Source organism: Vidua chalybeata (genome assembly GCF_026979565.1).
Source record: "Vidua chalybeata isolate OUT-0048 chromosome W unlocalized genomic scaffold, bVidCha1 merged haplotype SUPER_W_unloc_5, whole genome shotgun sequence".
Lineage (NCBI taxonomy): Eukaryota > Metazoa > Chordata > Aves > Passeriformes > Viduidae > Vidua > Vidua chalybeata.
The window spans coordinates 1,088,651-1,103,199 of record NW_026530340.1 but is presented as its reverse complement, the minus strand read 5'-3'; the positions used below and the strand labels follow the sequence as shown (position 1 = coordinate 1,103,199).

Sequence of the window (14,549 nt, the reverse complement as noted above, 5' to 3'; positions counted from 1 at the left end):
CAACGTGGTGGCTTCTGTGAAAAAAAATGAAAATGTTTCTATAAAAAAAAATTAGCAAAAGGAGGGGTAAGGAGAACCTCTACTCTTTATTGGATGCAGTGGAGAATATAGAAACTAATAATAAGGAAAAGGCTAAGCCATTTAACACCTTGTTTGTCTCAATTTTCAATATTAGGGCAGGTTTTCCTCAGGACAAGAGTTCTCCTGAGCTGGCAGATGGGCACAGGGAGCAGAACAGCCCCCTGTAATCCAGGAGGAAGCAGCTGGTGACCTGCTGAGCCACTCAGATGCTCACAGGTGGATGGGATGGGATGGGATCCATCCTAGGGGCATGAGGGAGCTGGTGGATGAGCTCCCCAAGCTGCTCTCCATCATTTACCATCAGTCCTGGCTCAGCAGGGAGGTGCCAGAGCACTGGAGGTTCCAGTGTGAGCCCATTCCCAAGAAGGGCTGGAAGGAGGATCTGGGGAACTCCAGGCCTGTCAGCCTGACCTCGGTGCCCGGCAAGGTTCTGGAACAGATCACCTTGAGAGCCATCACAGGGCACCCACAGGATGGCCGAGGGGTCAGAGCCAGCCAGCGTGGATTTAGGACGAGCAGGTCCTGCCTGAGCAACCTGATTTCCTTTTATAACCAGGTGACCCAGCTGTGGATGTGGGAAAGGCTGTGGATGTGTCCGTCTGCACTTCAGCAAAGCCTTTGACACTGTCTCTGAGAGCATTCCCTAGAAAAGCTGCAACCCATGTCTTGGGCATGTTCCCTCCTCGCTGGGAGATGGAAGAGCTGGCTGGAAGCTGGGCCCAGAGAGTGGTGGGGATGGTGCTGTATCCAGCTGGTGTCCAGTCCCTGCTGCTGTCCCCCAGGGATCTGTGTTGGGCCCCGTCCTGTTTCACATCTTCACTGATGATCTGGGTGAGGGGATCGAGCCCACCATCACCAAATTTGCAGATGACACCAAGCTGGGTGTGAGTGTTGATCTGCTGGAGGGCAGGAGGGCTCTGCACAGAGACCTGGACAGGCTGGATCCAGGGCCCAAATCCAACAAGGTGAGGTTTAACAAGTCCAAGTGCCGGGTCCTGCACTTTGGCCACAACAAGCCCTGCAGTGCTCCAGGCTGGGGACAGAGGGGCTGGAGAGCAGCCAGGCAGAAAGGGCCCTGCAGGGACTGATGGACAGCAGGCTGGACATGAGCCAGCCGTGTGCCCAGGTGGCCAAGAAGGCCAATGGCTTTTGGCTTGGATCAGGAATGTTGTGGCCAGCAGGAGCAGAGCTGCTGTGCCAGCACTGATCTGCCCCCAGCTCTGCACACAGACATTGCTGCTGCAGCTCCAGAGAAGGCAACAAAAGGGCATCTCTGCAGAAAACTCTGCTGGGAGATCCTTGAGTTCCTTTAAAGCCACCAAGAGAGCGCAGCCCCTCATTGACACAGTCTGTGGCCACAGGGAAGGTGGAGAGAAATAAAATGAGAAATGGCACTAAAGGAGACATTTCTTGGTGGAAAAGATTAAAAGATAAAACAATGAAAAAGGACCTCCAAAATGAAACCAACAAGAAGTATCAAAGATGACTTTTATTACAAGTGATTTGCAGAAATTGGCCAATAGTTTAATGTTCCTGAAAGCATCCAGTCATCAGTCTCCTCACTGCAGCCTTGAGCTCCTGGTTCCTCAGGCTGTAGATGAGGGGGTTCAGGGCTGGAGGCACCACCGAGTACAGAACTGACAGGGCCAGATCCAGGGATGGGGAGGACATCGAGGGGGGCTTCAGGTGAGCAAACACTGCAGTGCTGACAAACAGAGAGACCACGGCCAGGTGAGGGAGGCAGGTGGAAAAGGCTTTGTGCCGTCCCTGCTCGGAGGAGATCCTCAGCACAGCTCTGATAATCTGCACATAGGAGAAAACAATGAAGACAAAACAACAAAATACCAAACAGGCACTAACAGTAAGAAGTCCAACTTCCCTGAGATAGGATTTGGAGCAGGAAAGTTTGAGGATCTGTGGGATTTTACAGAAGAACTGGCCCAGGGCATTGCCATGGCACAGGGGCAGGGAAAATGTATTGGCGGTTTGCATGAGAGCATTGAGAAATCCACAGGCCCAGGCAGCTGCTGCCATGTGGGCACAAGCTCTGCTGCCCAGGAGGGTCCCGTAGTGCAGGGGTTTGCAGATGGACACGTAGCGGTCGTAGCACATGATGGTCAGGAGATAAAACTCTGTTGCAGTGCAGACAAGAAAAAAGAAAACCTGAGCAGCACATGCTGTGTAGGAGATGGTGCTGGTGTCCCAGAGGGAATTGTGCATGGCTTTGGGGACAGTGGTGCAGATGGAGCCCAGGTCGCTGAGGGCCAGGTTGAGCAGGAAGAAGAACATGGGCGTGTGCAGGTGGTGGCCGCAGGCTACGGGGCTGATGATGAGGCCGTTGCCCAGGAGGGCAGCCAGGGAGATGCCCAGCAAGAGGCAGAAGTGCAGGAGCTGCAGCTGCCGCGTGTCTGTCAGTGCCAGCAGGAGGAAGTGGCTGATGGAGCTGCTGTTGGACATTGGCTGTGGCGGCACATGGGCACCTGTTCATGGAGAAAGGACAGCGACAAGTCAAGACAGGCTGCTTGGAGCCAAACCTGGGCCATTCCCTGTAGCCTGTCCTGCTGGGACTCACCCACCCTTGTTCCTGCTCTGGGAAAACCTTCACCCAGGTCCCTGCCTGAGCTCCAGCTGTGCTGGCTGTGTGTGCCAGGAGCAGCCAGGGCTCTTCGGAGGGGCTCTCAAGGAGTCATCCCTGCCCGGCTACCCTGGGTTTGTGGCCATGTGGCAGAGGGACAAGGCTGGATATTCAGCATTTGTCAGGGGAATCACTCCTACTGCAGACTTGCTTGGTAGCATCTACACTCACGCTTCTAAGGGAAATAGATGGCAGGAGTTGGTTTCAGGAATTGTTTTCCTACCCACACATCATTCCTGGCTCTCTGAGGTCAGAAATCCCCAGCATTCCTGCTGCACTCAGAGTTTGCCACTGAGAGATGGGAGAGGCAAAGAATTCCCTGTGGCTGAGGGAAGGTGAGGGGCTGGATGGGCTTGTTCCCCCAGCACTGCTCTGTTCAGCCCCCTCTCCTTCCCTGAGCATCTCCCTGGGCCTGGACATTCCCTCCTGAGAGGTGCCTTGTCTCTGCCAGTGCTCACAGAGCCCATCGCACCCCGTGTGCCCTCGGCCCGGCCCTACAGAAACCTGCCTGTGTGCAGGGCCCTGGCTGGGGCAGGGTCTGTGTGCAGCTGGGCAAGGGCAACTCAGGAGAGCCCTGCTGGGCCCTGCCAAGGTGATGCTGCTGCTGTCCAGGGCTGAGAGTGGCTGAAGGCCCTTTGGGAGGCTGCCAGCAGAGAGACTGACCACCCAAAGTCACAGTTCTGGAGTCTCTGTAAATGTTCAAACATTCCTTTGATGATCCTGTGTGTCCCTTTCAACTCAGAAAGTTCTGTCATTCTGGGATTACAATTCCTCTTCTGCTTCTCTCATCCCCCTGTTGTCTATGATCAAAAGAGAATAAAGAAAAAAAAACACCCTTGCAACAGTGTTAGAACAGGAAAGTAAAAACCAGACCTTTATTGGAAGCTTCTAGGTGTCCCAGTGCGGATGAGGTACAATCGGCTCCTGATTTCAACAATTTATAAAGGTTGATTAATTAGGATATTTAACAGGAAAATAGGAGATTCAGTTGTCCAAGTTACACACCCCTGGTCAACCCATTGGAGTAGGCCAAAGGGCTTCTTTGCCCCACTTTTCTTTATGACTGCTCACATTCTGGTCAAAACACAAAATGTTCTTCTGGTAGGTCCTCTTCCTGATAATAAGACAAAACAGTATTTCAGAATGTATTCAGACACCTTATTGTTCTAAAATCTAAGAGAAAGGTTAGGAAATGTACTAGAGTTAATTAAGGATTATAGTTATAGAAGTATATAACAGTAGTTTAATAGAGTTAATTAAGAGTTTAATAGCGTAAAGTAAGGATTATAGTTTTATAACTATATAATAGTAATTTATAGAGCTATGAATATATAAAAATGTATCAAAAGCAAAAATCTTTTTGTCATCACCCCAACTTTCCCATCCTTCTCCAAGCAGGACATTGAAAACACTCTCAGGAAAGCTGCTGATCTTTACAGCAATCCCAGGCTTACCTTCTTTGGGAAGTGTCGTCCGGAGCTGTGCCCAGGCTGGTCTGGAGCTGGGAGCAGCCCTGCCCCAGCCAGCAGCTCTCAGCAGCAGCACCTGCCCTGCTCAGGGTGGCTCCTTCCCCCCACAGCTTCTGGCCAGCGCTGGCAGCAGCTCCCCGGGCCGGCTGAGAGCTGTCCCTGGCAGGCAGCAGAGTCCCTGGCCCAGCACAGCGCCCTGGGCTGCAGGACCCTGCTCTGCAGGACAGCCCTGGGCACCCCTGGCTGCTCTGCACAAGAGACCATCAGAGAATGTACTCACATTCTGGGGTCTGTGGGCATTGGGATGTTCCAGCTTGAGGAGATCACTGCAGGAGCTGCAGCTGCATTGTCCTGCAGCCAGAGGTTCCTGTGCCAAGGGCTGGCAGTGATTCTGCCCCAGGCGCTTCTCAGCACCTTCCCAGCCCTGACTGATTGAAGCTCTCTGTGCCTCTGGGCTGTGCCCGCGCTGGCTGCAGGCAGTGCCCCAGCCCTGCTGGACTGGGAGAAGAGCTGCTCATCCAGAGAAATGTGCTTTTGAAGCTCTGCTTGCTTACCAGCATCACCCTCTGTGCCAGGAGCCCGGCCCAGCTCAGCAGCACAGACACAGCACAAGGACTTGAATGAGCCTCTGGGGCTTTGTGCTCAGGCCCTGAACATCAGGCCCTGAGAGGGAGCTGCAGAAACCGCTCCAGAACGCAAGGTCAGAATCCAACTCCAAAGTTTCTTGGACTTTTAATGGGTCCCAGTGAGGGACACGAGTGAGAAAGTGTCCCCAGGCCCCAGGCAGAGCAGAGAACTGGAGGCACTGATGACAGGTGGGGACAAAGAGAAGCCAAGTCTTGGTGGCCTGGGGCACAGCAGGGTCTGTGCCACCAAGGGCTGTCAGGAGACACCTTATCCTGAGGCCCTGGGGCCTCCTGGCACAGCCCCAGCCAGGCTGGGCACTGTCAGCCCCTTGTCCTGCCCTCAGCATCCCCCCCTAGCCCACATCCCAGTGGCCTCAAGGATCTGCTGGAAGGAGTCCCTGGGGAGCCTTGCTCAGGAATGGCCCTGGGGGCTCCACAATGCTCCCAGGCACTGCAGGTTTTTCAAAGGACTTTGGCTTTGGCTTTTGCCTTGCAGTCTCTGAGAGCTTTCTGCAATCATGGCCTCCAATTATCTGCTGTAATTAGTCCCTGGAGAGGCTTTGTCAGGAACAACACTCAGTGGGGCTCATTAATGCTTCAAGTTCTTCAGTTCTTTTAAGGTACTTGGTGTTTCCCTTTGATACAGACTCTGTGAGAGGTTTGTGCAATCATGGCCCCAATTATCTGCTTTAACGAGTCCCTTGAGAGCTTTGTACTGACACTCAGTGAGGCTCATTAATACTTTGAGATACTCAAGGTTTTGAAAGTACTTTGGATTTTCCTTTCCACACTGAGAGGTTTTTGTGCCATTTTGAGTCTCTGAGAGGTTTTTGTGCCATCCTGGCCTCCAGTTCTCTCCTCCAAGGAGTCCATGAGGAGCCTGTGCTGGGGATGGACCTCAGTGGGACCCATTTATGCTTTGAGACACTTTGGGGTTTTCTTCTGCCTTTGACTCCTGGAAAGGTTTGTGCAATCTCCTCTCAGGCCCTGAGGTTCCAGGGCTCAGCTCCAAATGCACCACGGGGCTCATTAGGATCAAGCAAGTCCTGACAAACCATGGCTCTGCCTTGATTTCCATCTGGTCTGGTGCAGTTCATCAGGAAGTTTCTGTAGTGGTTTTGGTTCACCAATTTGAGATTTCTCGGCCAATGCATCAATTATTATGGTGGGTTCAGTGCTGGCTAATTACCAGTGCACTCACTAGAATATACTTACTCATTTCCTGCTGTGAGATAGGATTAGGAGAAAGTCAAAGTAGGCTCAAAACTTTCAAAAGGTTTATTAATAGTAACTAAAAGAAAGAGTAATAAGAGTAATAAGAATCCTCTCTCCATACAACCTGACAATGTAAAGAGACAAAGCCTAAAATTTTCAGTCAGTTTTCCACCTCTAGAGTAGTCTTTCTTCTGTTCACTTAGGGAGAGAAGTTCCTCTTGTTCATGTTATGGAGACTTCCCCACAAGAAAACAGTTCTCTCATGGCTTTTCATTTCCACGAATAGCAGCTGCCTGGAATAATCTGCAATCGTGAGGTCCCTCCCATTTTTCACAGCTTTTCCCACAGCTGTGTTTATGGGCCATGTCAACTTATGGGGTATTAGTTTAAAGATGAGCTCTTAAAGAGCAAAGATTCTCTTAATCTATTTCTGAAATCATCTTCATCTCTGGGAACAGAGGTCTTCTTCTTCTCTCCCTGAGGGCACAGGGTCTCATCACTCTTCTCTCTATCTCTGTTCAAACTTCTCATGGGATCACAGCTACTTCAACATTTCATTCCTTTAGCATGGAGGCCTTTTCTGAACAAGTCATCTCCCCATACTTTTCAATGCGTTATAGGGGAAAAGAGAGTCTGATGTATCAATTCCATCCTTCTCCATAGCTTTAGCAAAGGATTTCAGCCCCAAGGTCAAGGCATCTCCTCATCCCTCCCATCTGGGACTCAACTTCCTCTTCACTGACCTTGGTGTCTTCACGTTGCTCCTGTGTGTGCCTGCACTTTGTCCTTTTCTCTCACTGGAGGGAGGATGGAAGCACGGGAAGAGTCAATATCTGAGGCGGGGCCTGCAGATGGTTGCGTGAGCCCGGCCGGGCTGGGTCCTTGCGGCCGGAGCTGTTTTCCCATGGAGGTTTGTGCAGCGGCTGCGCTGGGGCTGTGTCAGGCTGGGCGGCGCTGGGGGCAGGGCCAGGATCTCAGCAGCCAGGCCAGAGCAGAGCAGCAGCACGGCCGGGGCGATGGCTTCTCCTGGCCCTGCCCGCTGGTTGCGGGCCAAGCCCAAGGGCGGCAGAAGCTTGGCCGAGCCGGCCCGGCCCGGGGCTGCTCCTGGGGCCCGGCGGATCCTGGCTGGGCCCGGGCTGGCGGCGGGGCAGGGCTCGGCAGCGGCCAGATGTCAGCAAGCGCAGCCACGGCCCGGCCCGGCCTCGGCCCCGCGGCCTCCCCTCCCCTGCCCGGCAGCCGATGGGGCCTGGCGGGCTCCCTGGGAAGGGGCCCGGCCCCACGGCAGGAGCCGCCCGGCCCGCCCCGGCCCAGACGGGGGCTGGCCCGGCCTTGGCACCTCTGTGCTGGCCAGAAGGGAAAGAGACTCAGCCAGGCTTCTTCCTCTTTAACTTGTGTCTTCACAGAGGCGTGTGCAGTTTCCTTAGTGCTTTAACAGATTGTCAATTCTCAGAGCTAATTACTTCTTGTTTTTTTTGTCAGACACGGAGGAAACTGCTAGCAGCTTCTCTCAGGACATCACTTGTTTGATGCAAAACCACCACAACAGCACAGAGCACAGAGCTCCTTAGTCCATATGTAGTGGTCATGTGCCTGATGCCTCAAAATCCCACCTTGGGAGATCTCTGGGTGCTCTCCAAGGAGTTTTCAAATGAAAACATTCAGCTTATAGTTTACGAAAATTACCAGAGGACAGGGCCAGACTGACCTGTCTGTCCTGGCTACTTTTGTCAGGGAGAAGTCCTAGGATATAGGGAATTTGGGAGGCCGAATTCTAATTTTTGCGATGGTCTTTGGCAAGAAGGCTGTTTTTTTCATAACAAGGAAGGAATAGAGCCCCTCCGTTTCAGGGGCAGATTAGAGGCAACCACCAGAGGCCAAGGCCAGCCAGAGCTGGAAGGATTTGTTCTGAGAATTACCTTTGTATAGAGGAAAATTCTTAGGGAGGAAACCAATTTTGGCAATGGGCATCTGAAAAGAGGGACAGTTCTTTCCCATAGCAAGGAAAGCACGGAGCCCCAGTGCTCCAGGACCTGATGAGAGGCAGCCCTTGGTATTCCAAGATCAGCCAGACCCGTCAGGTGGCCCCTGGGAGGCCAAGCCAGCCAGACCTGTTCCATGTTCCCTTGGTTCCATGGGGCCCCACAGTGTCCCAATGGTCCCTTGCTTCCAGGAGGCCCTGAGGTGTCACAGTGCCCCCTTGGTGACACGAGGCCCTGAAGGGTCCTCATGGTCTCCATGGTTCCATCAGGACCCACAGAGTCAGAATGGTCTCTGGGTCCATGAAGCCCCGCTGTGTCACCATGGCCCCTTGGTTCCATGGGCTCCAGTGGTGCCACAATGATCCCCTTGATTCCATGAGGTCCCCACAGTGTCACAGGGATCTCCATGGGAAGGAAAGAACCGAGCCCCAGTGTGGCAGGGGCAGTCACCAGAGGCCAAGGCCAGCCAGACTTGACGGTACTGGCAGGTTTTGCCTGGGAGCAACCCTTGGATATAGGGAATTTTAGAGGTGGAACCCCAATTTCAGCCACTTCTTTGTAGATAAGAAGGACGGTTCTATTCCGTAGGAAGGAAAACACTGAGCCCTAGTGTTTCTGGAGCAGAAAAGGAAAGAGGTGGCTCCTGGGAGGCCAAGGCAGCCAGACTTGTTCTGCCTGGCAGCTTTTGTCATGGGGGGATCCTTGGATATATGGAATTTTGGAGAAGGAATCTCAATTTTGACCACGGACACCTTGAGAAGAAGGATGTTTCTTTTCCATAGGAAGGAAAGCACCGAGCCCCAGTGTTTTGAAAGCAGATGAGAGGCAGCCTCCAAGAGGCCAAGGGCATCCAGACCTGTCTGTCCTGGCTGCTTTCACTAAGGAGCAATCCTTGGATCTGTGGAGTTTTGGAGGTGGAATCCCAGTTTTGGCCATGGGCGCCTGGACAGGATGGATGTTTTTTTCCTATAGGAAAGAAAAGCACAAAATCCATTTGTTTTGGAAGAAAATGAGAGGTAGCCACACTTAGGCCAAGCCAGCCAGACCTGTCCCTCCTGGCACCTTTCATCTCCGGCCTATCCTTGGACACAGGGCATTTTGGAGGTGGAATCCCAATTTTGGCTGTGGGTGCCTGGACAGGAAGATGAGTTCTTTTCATTAGGAAGGAAAGCACAGAGCCCCAGTGTTTTAGAGGCACATGAGTGCCAGCCCTCAGGAAGCCAAGGCCAGCCAGACTTGTCAGTCCTCGTATCTTTTGTCTGGGAGCTGTGCTTGGATATAGGGAATTCTGGAGGCAGATCCCCAATTTTGGCCATGGGTGCCTGGTGGAGATGGATGTTTTTTTCCTATAAGAAAGAAAAGCACATGATCCCAGTGTTTGAAAGGCAGATGAGAGGTGGCACCTGGGTGGCCAAGGCAGCCAGACCTGTATCTCCCGGCAGATTTCATCTGGGAACAACCCTTGCAATAGAATGAAATTTGGAGGAGGAATCCCGGTTTTGGCCACGGACCCCTGGAGGAGAAGGACAGTTCTCTCCCATAGGAAGGAAAGCCCAGAGCCCCAGTGCTTCAGGGGCAGGTGAGAAGCAGCCCTCGACATGCCAAGGTCAGCCAGACCTGTCAGGTGGTCCCCAGGAGGCCCAGCCAGCCAGACCTGTTCCATGTTCCCTTGGTTTCATGGGACCCCATAATGTCACAATGGTCTCCTTGGTTCCATGAGGCCCTGGAGTGTCACAATGTCCCCCTTGCTTCTGCAGTGTCACAATGGCCCCATGCTTCCATGAGGCCTTGCAATGTCACAATGGCTTTGTGGTTCCACAAAGCCCTGATGTGTCACAATGGCCCCTCGGCTCCATGCGCCCTCGCTGTGTCACAACGGCTCCTCTGTGACACTGCGGGCTCCACAAGGTCACCACGGACCCTTGGTTCCTTGGGGCCCCCGAGTTCCACAATGGTCTCCTTGATTCCATGAGGCAGCACAGTGTCACAATGGCCCCTTGGTTCCATGAGGTTCCGTAGTGTCACCGTGCTGTCCTTGGGCCTGCATTGTCACAACTGACCGGGGGTAATCACATATCCTCTGAACAGAGAGAGAGAGCTCTCCAGGATTTTCCTGGGAAGCTATGAGAAGTTGTGAGAAAGCTCAGAGAGATGAATGAGAAACCATTCTTATCTCCACTTGCTGCACCTGCTGTTGTGCACATGTGGAATGTGTTATGGATATTTGTTTACCAAAGGGTGATTTCTTAATTGGCCAATGGTGACTGTGTTTGGATTTCAATTAACCAATCTCATCTGTCTGTATCGGACTGTCTGCAAGAGCAATGAGTGTTTCTTAGTAGAATAGTATAGTATAATAGAATAAAGTGATTGATCTGCCTTCTGGAATCATGGAGTCAATGCTTATTATCACCACTCTGGGGACGCCCTGCTACGATAGTTATCCAAGTCAATCTTCCCTTACCTCTGAATGCTAAATAGAATAGGCTTAACAGGCACATCAGCAACACCAACCACTGTAGACCCAACGAGCTGGCTGAAGGGTTGGGAGAAAATTTCCCCCAGTGTCATTTCCTCACAGTGGGTACCATTATTAAAGTAATTCATAAAACACATACAGTTAGTGTGTGGGAGCCTCCAATCCATGTGCCCACCGTCCAGAGGAAATCAGAAATCCATAAATTCCTCACCACATTAACCCATCAGACAAATTGGATAGCAGCCACAGTAGCCATAGTTATAGGATGGGAAAAAGGTAGCCACAAGCATGTGCCACCCAAAGCAGGGTAAGCTAGACCGCATGGTGACACCTAACGAGGTTTCTATATCCAGTACAAAAAAAAAAAAAAAAAAAAAAAAAAAAAAAATTTCTCAAGAATTGTTATTCTCCTTTCACCCTTTTTCTCTTGATGCCATCGGGCTGCACATTGGGTGCCAAAATTGTTCTTGGTTTACAAGACAGGTGTTGTTGCTTCTTGTCTCTCCGACTTCCTTGTTTTCGCCTGGCTCCTATTTCCCGGGGTGCTGGCCAGGCACTTCCGGGAGCAGCTGGAGAGAAGCGACAAACACCTTTGTGGTTCATTTGATACGGACAGAGCTATTTAGAGAGCGTGATCAAGACCTGAATAAAGAGACTCAAGAGACTGGACACTTGTTGTGCAGTCCAAAGTAGGTTGTATTTGCTCGAACGCCGCACATACCAGTGACCCCGGGAGGGGGGTTGAGTTACAGTTTTTATAGGGGAAAATAAGAGATAAGGTGTGACCAATAGAACAATGCCCAGTATGAATACATTATAGGTAAAATCCAATGGGAATAGCTTCAGGGGGAAGGACGAATACACATAAAAATACAGAATAGAAACTCCAGCTTTAGGTTTAGGAAACAGAAACTCCCATTTCAAATTCACAAAGCCTTTTTGCTCCGTTTGCGTAGCTGCACACTGCAACATCTCCCTCTTTTTTGTTTAATAAAATGAACGGAGCTTTGGGGGAAGGAGAAACTGAGGCTATCAAACTGCAGTGTTGTTTTGTTTTCCATCTTCCCACCATTCTCCTCCCGTGGTGGCAGCAGCAACTACAACAGTTGTGGAGGCTGCAAACTTGAAGGAAGCAATGCTAAAAATTATTCGCTTAAAAATCCCAAATGATAGCAAAACTAAAAAAAATTGCAACTACAAAATAACAAATGTCCTTTAGAAGGGACAACACCCACCCAGAAAGATCCCAGCCCTTAAACATGCCCTTGAACCAGTCCTCATTCTCCTGCTTTTCTGGAGCCAAATGAGGAGCAGGAATGTAGGAATTGACATCCTGCTAGTCTGAAAGAGAAATGAAATCATACAACAGGATAAACTAACTATAAAAATTCTGCCAGTATAAAGGAAAAACAGGAATTAGGGTTCTCTACCTCCCTTGCGGTGTTTCCTGTTTGACGCCACTGCGTCATCTGTGGGGTCTCCAACACGCCCCTGACCCACCCCATTTGTATCATTACGCAGGGTAGGTCTGCGCTCCCCAATTAGTTTTTTTGCTGGTTGGAGAATTCTCCCCGCACCCCTCCCCCCCTGAGGAGGCGCTGTCCCCTGAAAGGGGCACTGGCTGATGAAATGGCCTTCCTGATTGCAGTAAAAACGCCTGCGTTTGGGAGGAGGAGAACTCGATGTTGGAGTTTTTGGGGTTGCCAATGTCAGAGCAACCACTTTTTCCTGAGGACTTTTCACCAAGTCCTCTGCCATCAGTGTGGCTTTTCTTGTGCACTCCTCGATGAGCCGATCCAGCGTAGGTAGAGGAGAGGATGCTGGAAGAGACATGATAACTCGCCGACAGGCTTCATTTGCATTTGTGGTGACAATTTCAAATGTGATTTCATCTCGTGCTTCTTGCCCTTCCACCTTTTTCTCGACCGTGTCTCTCACTCGATCAACAAAATCCATGAATGGCTCTGAAACAGATTGCTTGAGAGCGATATAAGGTATTATAGGTTCCTTTGAAGGCATACTAAGAAATGCCCGTTCTGCTGCGTTTTTTGTGAGATCTAACACTGGTTTTGGAATCCCTGCTGCTTGTTTTTGGGCTTGGTTCCAATCCCCTTCACCCACAAGATGTTCGAGGGTGATCTCATCATCCTCTATATCTTTTGCATAATCAGGACTCTGCAAAATTCCTGGAAGAAGGTCTCCTGCAAACCTTTTCCAAGTTCTTTCCCATCCCATCTGTATTCTGATGGAGGGAACAAGCAACTGAGCAAGCGCTTTAAATCAGCAGGAACTCAGGTGTTAGAATTGAAAGTTGCTTTTAACATGCTCCTAAAAAATTCACTTTTTTGTCCAAATTCACATTTTGTTTTGCAGAGTTCCTTTATGCATTCGTATGAAAATGGTTCCCATCTGGGGTTTTGCCCTCTCACGTTGTACACCACCAGGGCGAGAAACAAGGGATTTGAATCGTTGCCTGTTTTCTGTTTTCTGTTTCTCGGCCCCAGCTCCCCCGCCTTTCCCTTCGCTATGGGAACCAGAGCCCGGGGATTGGGAAACAGGAGGAGGGGGGGCAGGGTCCAGAGGCTCGAGGGTGGAGGTTTGTGTGAGAGTGGCTGAGGTTGGTGATGCCGTGTGGAGCAGGGCGGGATCGGGTGATGGAACCTCGAGGGGTGGAGCTGAAGGAACCACCTGGAGGGGCGGTGCTGTGGGTGGAGGCCTGCAACAGCACCTGGGAGGGGTTTGGTCTGCTGCAAGAGAGGAGGAGGAGGGGTCAGGACAAAGGGAAGGAGGGTCAGGGACCGGCGTAGGGGGGGGTATGAAGGAATTCTGGGAAGGAGGAGTCCTCGCCGCGCTGCCCTGGGTATCTTGAGATGGGACAAAGACCCCCGCCACGCAGCCGCCGCCATCTTGTGGGGGGTCTTCTCGTGGGGGTTGAGGGAAGGGGTTAGAAGGGGTACAGCATTTTTGGGAACAGCCAGAACTGTGAAAGGGATCAGGAAAGGGGTTAGAAACTGAGGTTTCAGCAGAGTGATTAGCATTTTCAGACCGTGGGGGTCGGGGAGATGGGGGAAATAAAGCAGATGGGCTCTTTTCAGTTTCCCGCGTTTCCCGACTGTCTTGCTCCCTCTTTAACAATGTCAAACTAACAAAAAGATCCCCATGAAGCCTTCCTTCACTGAAGGATCCCCCTTCTTGGTGCCTTCTGTTAAAGCGGTGCCAACCTGCTTCCAAAAAACCTTCTGCCTCACATCCTGAGCTGAGATGTTTGGAAAAGTTAAAACAATCCACTTGGAAATTTTTTTCACAAAACTCTTAGAAAAACTTTCTCCTGACTCTCTCAGGGTTCCTTTTACTTGGTTATAAATCTCTTTCTGCTGTGTGGACAATTTCCCACCCATTCTGCCCACCAGCAAGCCTCACCCGCCTGCCAGAAAAAAAAAAAAACAAAGAAAAAAACTGAAAAGGTCTAAAAACCGATGGCAGCACCCCGCACGCTGCACGCCACGTGCCCTTTCCCTCCGCAGGAACGGGGGTGCCTCCATCAAGTAAGATTTCCCTAGCCGGGCCCTTCCCGCTCTAGAATTGGAACTTACCAAACCGCCGACTCTTAGGAAACAACAAACAAAAAACAGCAGCGGTTCCTGGTCTGAAGCCATCTTCTGGGGTGTGCGAAAGTTGCATTTTCTCCCCGCTGAAAACAGAACCGGACAGGAACCGGAACAGCTTCTCAGCGGCGATAGGGCTGCGAGCCGGGCATGAGAGACGTGAACCCCCAGGACCGTCGTGGTCCGGGAACTTCTCCCCTCCAGTTTGACTGTGGCGCCGACGGGTCAGCGGTGGTGGCATCGGCGGCTGTGTCTTCAGCAGTGACGGTGGTGGGAAACAGCGTCTGGAGAAGCTCCGAGCGGAGCACTATCTGTCACGCTTTAAAAACAGCTGCCGTATCAGGGCCACACGTTGTGGTACCTCTTGTCGCTTTCTCTCCAAATTCTTTATTTCCACCTGGCTCCTTTTCCTCGGGGCGCTGGCCAGGCGCTTCCGGGAGAAGTTGGAGAGAAGCAACAA

At 51.5% G+C, this 14,549-nt stretch overlaps 1 protein-coding gene and 1 pseudogene across 1 annotated transcript; both read right to left on the bottom strand.

Moving 5' to 3' along the window:
- Positions 1 to 14,549, bottom strand: part of LOC128782943 (zinc finger protein 239-like) — a 138,432-nt pseudogene that overhangs the window by 52,861 nt on the left and 71,022 nt on the right.
- LOC128782968 (olfactory receptor 14J1-like) lies at positions 1,551 to 2,538 on the bottom strand. The gene has a single exon (XM_053933557.1). The coding sequence runs from the start codon at positions 2,536 to 2,538 to the stop codon at positions 1,606 to 1,608; it is 933 nt and encodes a 310-aa protein (XP_053789532.1). The 3' UTR covers positions 1,551 to 1,605.

Excerpts from the sequence above, each read along its gene's own strand:
- LOC128782968 (XM_053933557.1), bottom strand. The coding sequence starts at position 2,538 with ATGTCCAACAGCAGCTCCATCAGCCACTTCCTCCTGCTGGCACTGACA.